This window comes from Cibotium barometz, chromosome 15 (assembly GCF_041138505.1).
Source record: "Cibotium barometz isolate CiBa-2024 chromosome 15, ASM4113850v1, whole genome shotgun sequence".
NCBI lineage: Eukaryota > Viridiplantae > Streptophyta > Polypodiopsida > Cyatheales > Cibotiaceae > Cibotium > Cibotium barometz.
Window position 1 is genome coordinate 24339055 of NC_141060.1, and position 9920 is coordinate 24348974.

The 9920-nt window shown below is 38.7% G+C and overlaps 2 protein-coding genes across 2 annotated transcripts; one reads left to right on the plus strand and one right to left on the minus strand.

Annotated features, from left to right (window-relative positions):
• The first annotated feature begins 708 nt into the window (after positions 1-708).
• LOC147631094 (uncharacterized) lies at positions 709-4508 on the plus strand. The gene is made up of 12 exons (XM_086809139.1): positions 709-1741; positions 2043-2510; positions 2589-2684; positions 2793-2930; positions 3004-3104; positions 3185-3307; positions 3392-3562; positions 3658-3795; positions 3869-3962; positions 4037-4138; positions 4215-4289; positions 4383-4508. The coding sequence occupies exons 1-12, from the start codon at positions 1736-1738 to the stop codon at positions 4506-4508; spliced, it is 1638 nt and encodes a 545-aa protein (XP_086665265.1). The 5' UTR covers positions 709-1735.
• A 1491-nt stretch (positions 4509-5999) lies between these two features.
• On the minus strand, positions 6000-9886 carry LOC147631095 (uncharacterized). Its single transcript, XM_086809140.1, has 4 exons — positions 8239-9886; positions 7660-8151; positions 7186-7576; positions 6000-7087 (listed from the first exon to the last, which is right to left on the minus strand). The coding sequence occupies exons 1-4, from the start codon at positions 8275-8277 to the stop codon at positions 6000-6002; spliced, it is 2010 nt and encodes a 669-aa protein (XP_086665266.1). The 5' UTR covers positions 8278-9886.
• Between the last annotated feature and the right edge of the window lie 34 nt (positions 9887-9920).

Genomic DNA, 9920 nt, shown 5'->3' on the forward strand with positions numbered 1-9920 from the left:
TCCCCACCCTCGTCTTTATCTAACACGGGCTGAGGCCATGGGATCAACGGACTGCAAAGCGGGTTGAATGGAGGCCGTCCGATTTAAAATTTAATCTCGGGACGTTTTGAGGGTGGCCGATCGAATGATGGTCGGGGAGTGTGGGGCGGGCAGTGTGGTGACATCCAAGCTGGAGCAGCGCCATATCTGAAGCCTCGTCTGTGCGCCCGCCAACCACGCCAAGGCACAGTCTCCTGCGACGGACGAACGCCAGCAGCTCGCCGCCTGTATAACCATGTCTGTGCGCCCTTGAAGCTGAGGTACTCGTCTTTATCTAACAGCAGGCATCTGCGTTTTCTGTGCACAAAGGGATCTGCGTTTTCTAATCACGTTTTTGAATATATGCTTGGCCTTAAGTACCCTTGTATCCCTATGATTAGGAATCTGCGTTTTATGTGAACAAAGCAGCAGGGTTTAGGGGGCAGGCATCTGCGTTTTCTGTGCAAGCTGAGGTACTTATCTTTATCAAAGGGATACATGATTAGGAATCTGCGTTTTATCCACATCCTAATCACGTTTTTGAATATTTGCTTGGCCTTAAGTACCCTTGTATAACTATGATAGGGAATCTGCGTTTTATGTGAACAAAGCAGCAGGCATCTGCGTTTTCTGTGCACCATGGCCGACTATATAAAAAGGACTGCCCCCAACTGCGCTTAGCTAGTAGACCTTCCCTGCTGAAGCCCACGATGCTGTAGTAATCCAGAGAATGGGAAATTACAGAGGCGGCAATTTGTGTAAACTTCAAGGGATTGGAACACACATAATGGGCCTCCGTAACAGTATACACACACACACACACACACACGGGAGGATACCTTGCAGGTATTTCGGGATTCATATGTGAAAAGAGGGGGGATTCGAGAATTGAAAGTGGGAACCCCTCTTCATTAACCATCTGCGTAACAGTTTAGGTGTAAGCGTATTATTTATTGTTTGGATGCGAGTTCATGGAAGCACTGTAGTTCCGTAGCTGGAAATGTAAGTCCCTCTTCTTCAGAGTGTTAATGGCTTGTTATATGTAGGGTCTCCAGGTTAGCTGTGTTCAGCCATCCACACATGTACCCATGCAGCTAGAGTGGGTTGCCTGTCTGTGCATGTATGTGTGTTTGTGTCAGGACATTCAGTGTTGACTGTATTGATAGTGCTACATGGTGAGGCTGGAAGGAAGCTCAGCATAGTTGGCATAGTATGTTTTATGTTCTCTTATGGTAACCAATTGCTGTTGGACATTATGTTTATGTTGCTTCTGAGGTGTGTATGAGTGTATGATTGTCCTTTGGAAATCTGTTTATTAACTTGTTTATTCATGCCATCTATGTCAACTGGACATGAGAGCATGTGTTCTTAGAAAATTTCCCACTATGGATATCTAATGCTCACTTTTGTGACATGGGCATGTAAAAATGTGACATGCGCAAATGCGGATGCTATAGCAGAACAGTGGATGCTAGATATATCTATTCCTAATCAAAACGTGGATCAATATATTGTTGTGTACTAGTTTGATCATAAAAATACTTTTAGCTTTTCAGTGTAGGTCTTCGCCATAGCCATGTGTCTTGAACATTTTAAGGAAATTGAATCCATAGCTTGAGGCCTAATGTATTGAAGCTTTTGTGTCAATATAGTTTGCATACACAAGCCAAGGAAGAACTTGCACGAACAAATACGATCGATAACTCTTCTTCGAGCCATGGAGGTAGGGATCTTCATGTATACACGATACACATAAGCGTGTGTGTTTGCCACGAGAGAGAGAGAGAGAGAGAGAGAGAGAGAGAGAGAGAGAGAGAGAGAGAGGTGATGTTTAAGGGATAATCCGCAGGCTAGCATACTCTCTTTGAATTTATGAAGAGATACGCATAGCCTTGCATATGTGAAATGTTAGGACATATGCACGCGTAACTAAGGATTTTCTCTCAAAGTTGGTAGATTTTATGTGTTGTAGATAGATTTAGGGTTTAGGGTTTGTTTGATGTTAGAAGCTTGATGTATTTTAGGAACATGCTCTATTCAAATTGGTACAAGACGAGGATGGCAAATGGTGGCGACATTGCCTTGCCTCTCAAGTATGCATAGATAAAAGTCAACGTTTCGAGAAAAGGGTGGATATGAAACGCCACCTTGAAACAAAACATGCGTGTACTAATATAGTACTCCCGCCTCTTCCAATGGGTCGCCCAAAAGCGCAAGAGAGACCGACTAAATCAAAGTCGGATAGATCGCGTGTCCAAAGTGAGGCGCGGTTTTACAACGAGGAGCTAAAAGCAAAAAATGCTAGAAAGGCGCACGAGAAGAGCAAAATAAAAGAGGGAGAATGGAGATGGAACCTCTTAAAGGAGAAGACAGGGTCTAAAGAGGAATGGGTACATAACTATGTCAAAATCAGGATGGCGACATGGGACTCAAGGAATGAATCACGCAGAAAGTTGGTGCAAGAGCGTGTTACAGAAGGATACGAGAAATGGGTAGGCTATCATTGCATTTAGTTATACATGGTTATAAACTACATACCTACATTCTAATACACCTAGTTTTTATGATAGAGACGCAATTGTACTACAAAAACAGATGTCCCTGATGTAGAAGAAACAGATGTCCCCGATGTAGAAGAAGAAACCAAAGAGGAGCCAGATACACCTGTAAGTTATTATGTGTGCTACCTTTTCTTGCTCTCTCTCTCTCTCTCTCTCCCTCTCTCTCTCTTTTCTTAGTATAGGACTTATAACCTTGTTTTCATAAAATAATAGCAAATGGAGACTAGTCCAGTCGAAGATCCACCTTTAGCTCCTCGTAAATTACGAGTGAAAAGAAAGCGGACATTAGATATGTCTCTACCATCCGGATCTCGTCATTCAAAAGAAGACATCATACATGAGTGTCAGCAGGTACCTAAAAACCTTTAGTTTTCTATGTTGTAATGCAAAGACTTTTAGAAATCTTATATAGACATTTTGGTAGCCCAAGTTTCCCAATGCAAAAGAAGATGCTCATGTAGACATCAAAGTTTGTTTTGGGAGTTTCGACTGCAAAAGTCCCAGTCCCGATGCTTTTGCAGAGAGGTTAGCTCTCTTTATTATTCAATGTTTGAATGTTCTCTTGTTTGAGCTTAGAATCTTATTTTCTTAAAATGGTTATTTAGTGGAGGAGTAGTCTTTCACATGAAGTCTACCCGCTTTAAATTGGCGGTCGATCTTCATGCGTCAATTGTGCAAGACACAATTAATGTTGAGGCGTCTACAAATACAATGAATGTTTTTGCCTTGTGAGTATCTCTTACACAGACCTTATGATTTTTTCTAAATAATCATCAATTTTTGTGTATAATAGTGCATTGTATCTTATATAGATGGATGGAAAATACATTGTCGGTCAATGTGCTAGAGCAAACGTGGTTTGTGGATAGCCTATGGCGAGCGTTCCTTGGCCGAAAACAAAAAAACGAGAATACAATGGCTAATTTTTTGGGTACGCCCGATCTTGGGCGTAAAGTCTTCACATTCTTTCCTGTCATTGATAGGTAAAGTAATATATTTTGTGCTCAAAGTATATATCATTTAGGCACAAAGTATCTAGGTGGAAAGCTTTGTTTTTCTAACGCTATGAAAAATTTAGGGCACATTGGACTTTGCTTGTTCTCTACAATCCTCATTGTATGCGATTGCCTAGCCTACCAAGGAGGCGTTCTTGTATTTTAAGTTTTGACTCCCTTGGTATGCGCTCGTCACAAAAGTATCACGACCATCTATACAGGTATGTTATGATATTTCAAGCATTTATAAGTTGTACCTATTACACAGATCTCTAAAAAGTGGCATTTTTTTAGGACACTTGTCCATTTTGGTAGTTTCTGTAGTGATCCAATCGTTAAAATGGAGCTTTTGAATCCAACAGAAGAAATAGGATGCGAGTCTTATGAGGTAGATATCTCTTAGAAGCAATTATCTATAATAACTAGCTATAATTAGGAACTCATATGGTTGTTTGGATGCAGATTCCACAACAGCCAAATGCGTATGACTGCGGATTTTATGTGATGGCAGTCATGTGGTTTCTAATCAAAGGAGGATTGGATGATTGTCGACCCAAAACTTGGGTGGGTTTAAATAATCATTTATATTATGAAGGGTGTTAGCTTGTGAGTAATTAAAGACTAACATTCTTTTTTTCAGCTTTTAAAAGGATGGTTTAAGCATGAAGATGTGGACAGACTAAAGAAGAACCTTTTTGAGTGGATCCAGAGTGCTGTAGAGAGAGTGCCGATGTCGAATTCTCCCTAAGGATGGACATATTTTACACTTTTATTACGGCTTTATAGTTTATGGTTATGGTCTTTTTAGTGGTTTTCCATGGTTTTGTTGGATTATTATCATAGTATTGTTATGTCAATGACGATTCGGGATACGGTTGATGGTCTCAAGTATGGTTATGGTTATGTGATCATATATGGTAATGGTTATGGTTAATGATCTCAAATATAGTTATGGTCTTGTTGGTTATGTTGTAAGTCTCAAATATGGTTATGTTCATGATCTCAAATATGGTTATGTTGTTGGTCTTAAGTATGGTTATGGTTATGTGATCAAATATGGTTATGGTTATGGTTAATGGTCTCAAATATGGCTATGGTTATGGTCTTGTTGGTTATGTTGTAAGTCTCAAATATGGTTATGGTCTTGTTGGTTATAGTTTTGGTCATGAGATCTTGTTGGTTATGGTCTCAAATATGGTTATGTTCATGATCTCAAATATGGTTATGTTGTTGGTCTTAAGTATGGTTATGGTTATGTGATCAAATATGGTTATGGTTATGGTTAATGGTCTCAAATATGGCTATGGTTATGGTCTTGTTGGTTATGTTGTAAGTCTCAAATATGGCTATGGTTATGGTCTTGTTGGTTATGTTGTAAGTCTCAAATATGGTTATGGTCTTGTTGGTTATAGTTTTGGTCATGAGATCTTGTTGGTTATGGTCTCAAATATGGTTATGTTGTTGGTCTCAAGTATGGTTATTGTTATGATCAAATATGGTTATGGTTATGGTTAATGGTCTCAAATATGGTTATGGTTATGGATACTTTGCTTGCATAGGTCTTGTTTAATTATGATTATGGTCTCAAATATGGTTATGGTCTCAAATATGGTTATGTTGTTGGTCTCAAGTATGGTTATGGTTATGATCAAATATGGTTATGGTTATGGATACTTTGCTTGCATAGGTCTTGTTTAATTATGATTATGGGCTCTCTACAACTATGATTACGATCCCCCTATGACTATGGTTTTGTTTACTTATGATTATGGTCTCTTTAGGACTATGATTATGGTCTAGTGAGGATTATGGTCTTTCTGGTTAGGGTAATAAGTGTGCACATGGTTTTGGTTATGGTCTATAAGTATTAAACTTGGTTCTAGTTTTGATGACTGTTCTCTGTGAAAACTAATCTCGGGATCCCGAGTTTAGTTTTTCCAGAGCCTTAATGTTGTGCTCTGGAAAAATTAATCTCGGGATCCCGAGATTAATTTTTCCAGAGAATAGCCTTGAACAACATTTAGGCTCTGGAAAAATTAATCTCGGGATCCCGAGATTAATTTTTCCAGAGTCTTAATGTTGTTTAAGGCTATTCTCTGGAAAAATTAATCTCGGGATCCCGAGATTAATTTTTCCAGAACCACTATAATGCTCATGGCTATTCTCTGGAACAATTAATCTTGGGATCCCGAGATTAAGTTTTCCAGAGAACAGTCATCAAAACCAGGTCTTGTTTAATACTTATAGACCCTAAACCAAAACCAGTTGTAGAGAGGTCATAATCATAATTAAACAAGACCTATGCAAGCAAAGTACCCTAACCAACGATGAATTAAACTTGTAACCTTTGTAATAGAATTGAAATTAGTAGAGAGACAAAAGATGCACATATAACTTTAAAATTGAGATCAAGTCAAATATATGTTTAGATGAAATCCAAAATTTGAGGTACATGTCCAGTGTACATGAGTATGATTCTAAATTGAGATGCCCTGATTTGTTGCAATTGTGCAACATTAGAACTTAATATGAATATTCTCTCTTCATCTTTGGAAGACCCATACTGACATGAAGAAATGATACCCATAAAACTATCATTATCATTACATACTTGAATAGATTTTCCAAGAAGACACTTCTCTGCTCCTTCACTAACATGTCTCCTAGACAAAGGTAGTAATGCATGGCAGGTATGGCATGAGAAGATAGCTATAGGATCCACCAATAGTGTTTTGGTGCAGCAATGTGGACACCATATGCGAGGAAATCTATCAAAACGAACTCGACTTCTACCACGTTGATGCCTTTTTCGAAGAACACCACTTTGGCATGTTGGCTTTTTTGGTTGACTTGAAGAGGCTACAACATCCATAGTAATCACATCATCATCTTCATTGCGTGGTTTTCCGTGGCCAAGACGCGTTTGAGTCACATGCGCTTGAATAAGTCGGACATTTCCTCGAGCTGGCATGTTGATTTTCCCTGGTGTCATCACGGATAAGAGTAGATCCTCAGTAGCCCTCAATTGTGCTAGAGCAGCTTTCATCTCCCTTGGATCTTTTGTAGGCGCTACTTGCTCAATTGTGGAGAGGATTTCTTTAAGCTTTCCAATATGCTTGGACAATTCCTCTATTGTCACATGGTCATGTGTATCATGACACGTTGCAGTATTGACATCATCAACCACTTCAAAAGGGTTTTCATCTCCATTATCCACTGTAGGAAGCAATTGCTGTAATTCTGGAAAATGTTGTAATACTATCAAGCGAATACCATAAATGTGCTTGCATTGGGAGCTCCAATCAGGACAATCACAGTAGTTGCTTTGCAAATTCACATGGTACCATAAGCTCGGAGTAGAGACACTTTGAATCTTGAACAATAATGACATAGAGTTAACTACCTCCACACATGATGGATTGTCCTTGAATCTCTGTAATAATTGCTCTCCGGCATGCAATCTTGAGGTATGTCTTTTTGAGGAGCCACGGGTTGAAAATCGACCTGAGTCAGCTGCATAATAAATAAGAAATGGCTTAATGTATGTAAATCATAACATTCAACTCCATGCTTTTGACTAAATAGATGGGACTTCGATATCAACGACTCACCTATTTCTTGCTTTTGCCTAAAGAACCTTGTTAATGTTCCACCCATGCGGTTGCCAGTCTTTGAATCACCGATGAGCGCATGTAGTAGCTCGACAATTGATCGATTAATACGAGCTTCTAGAAGAGTGTATTTGATATATTGCCATAATCTTTCAATCAAATTTGTTGTATCAACATTGCCATAGTTGAACATTCGTCCAAATTTTGGCCACCGTGTTTTCCACATGCAATTAGGTCCGCACCAACCATTTGTGACATATCGAAGCACATTAGGATGAGATGAATACCTTCGCAGGAGATCTTGGTAGCGTCCCTCAAAATCTTCTATGGTAGCACATTGCATTAAATTAGACATCAAAGAATAAATTTCATTTCGCTTCTCTTTTGGGACCTGGATATCAAAATGGGTTAGGATAAGTAAGTATTACTTCAACAAACTCCAAGAGAAGAGCGACGAAAGTTGTGCTTGCATACTTGTGGAAGTAGATTCTCCACCCATGCCTTCTTTGCATGAAACCAACAAAGTAGCACATGACATGCAATTTGTCTTGGAATCCCATTATCATCGAGAATCCAAGAGTGAGGATCTTCATTTACAGCTTGGGTTATAGCCTCAAGTTCTTGTTGGCATTTATCAATAACCAAAGCACTAGGCCTTACACTACCCATCCTTTGCATAATTATTTTTAGTGTCATCTCTAGAGCAATGACCTCATGATGAGACCCTGGATCACATGAACACATCATAAACCATATTGGCATGCCAACACCAAGTTGATTTGGTATTACTGCAGCAAATAAAGGCAATCCATAAATGTTGGTTTTGAAAGTACTATCAATTGCCCATGCATTATTGTGAGAAAATCGAATAGCCATTTGTAACATCCAATCATCTTGAATGATAAGTATGAAAGGCCTTTCTTTGATCTTCTCTGCATGGGGATTATATGGTTGACAGTAAACCACCTACACATTTAGAAACGAAGCGAACTTGATGATAGTTTCAGTATCAATGACTATATTGGATTTAAATATAATAATAGTTAGTGGTACCTTATTTTGTTGCTGTAGAGCCAAAGCCTCCATGAACATTGATGTCCAATCATCAGTTGACACATTAGCTGCAATGTATTCAATTTAGAGAATATCCAAAAACATTATGACAAAGGTTGTAAACTGTAGGGAGAAGATAGTACCTTGGTGACGGACTTGATATGACAACATGGCAATTTCTTGAGGAATCATGAAAAACCTATAGATTTTGCAATCCAAAAGAGAAGCCTTTTCCATATGGAGTCGCTGTTTAGATAATGATATTTGAGAAACATGTCTAGAGCTTCCCACATCAAACAAATCTTGAATGCAGCACTCAATCACTGATGGATGAACTGGAAGGTGATATAAATCACTTCTTGTGCCCGGTGTGTGACCGTTATGTGATGGATATACAAATAAATGAACATCTTCCATCCCTTCTATATACTCCACTTGCACTTTGAATGTGCAACCACATTTCTTGGATGTTCGCAGGCGCTTTTGCTTTCCACTTCTTCTTGGCTTGCCTCCTCTATGACAAATGTAGTCTACCATGGTCTTAGAAGAACCATATGTCTTTGTTGATCTCACCATTATTAATCTAGCATTGTACTCAATCATTATACTCTTTAACTGCTCCTGTACCTTAAATTTAGTAGTGCTTATTACTTTTGAAAGATCCTGAGATTGTGGAACGGTATTACATTTAGGGCGTTTACATCCGCATGCATTGATAAACTCTTTAATGTAGGATTGGGGAATTCCATGCTTTTGAATACCAATGTACCATGTTGACTTGATTTTGTCTATTGTATCACTGAGACTGCGGTGAGCACTATCACTTTCACTTTGATGTGCTCCAACAACAATACTCTCCCAATCCTCAATACATGAGATCCTCAGATTAGGCGTGTCTTTTAGACAAAGACAATGACTATTGTCTTCCTTAGTTCTAAGGACCAACGCATCTTTCAATCTTCGCCACTTTTTCAAATCAAGCAATGGACTACAAACCTTGAGATCTTCTAATGATAGGGAAACATCATGCTGTAATGCTCTTATCATTAATTCATACGTACTTCTATTAAAATATAAATAAGTTTGAGATACATGTGCAAGTGGATCGACCCAATTTTTTTGATAAGAGTCATGCCCATGGTGGGTGTCATTATGAGGACCCTCATCATTTGACACACTCTCATGTTCGTTTAGGGTGTCATTTAACCCAAGCTCTTCATCACTAAAATCCTCACTAGATTCATTTGAAGTGTTGTCATCACTACTCTCCTCTTCAAATACATAATCCATTGTTGCATTTATGTAAACAGAACAACGAATGCTATTTAGTGAAGTACCTTATGAGTATGTAGATATACCACCATAATGGGCCTCTTAGCTTCTTGTAAGAACCCTACAACAAACATGAAGAAGAATGAAGGAGAAAAAAAGAAAAGCGCAATAGGAAACTTTTTCCTGTAAAAATTAATCTCGGGATCCCGAGATTATGGGATCCCGAGATTAGTTTGGTAGTTCGTGGCATTTACTCCATAGGTCTTGGCATTAAATTCCACCAAATATTCTTTAAGAGAATGAAATCTTTTCTGAATGCTCAGCCTTTAATGATTGTGTGTACCCTTTCGCCGCCTTTTCAACCCGATATTCAAAACTTAAAAATTAATATCGGGATCCCGAGATTAATT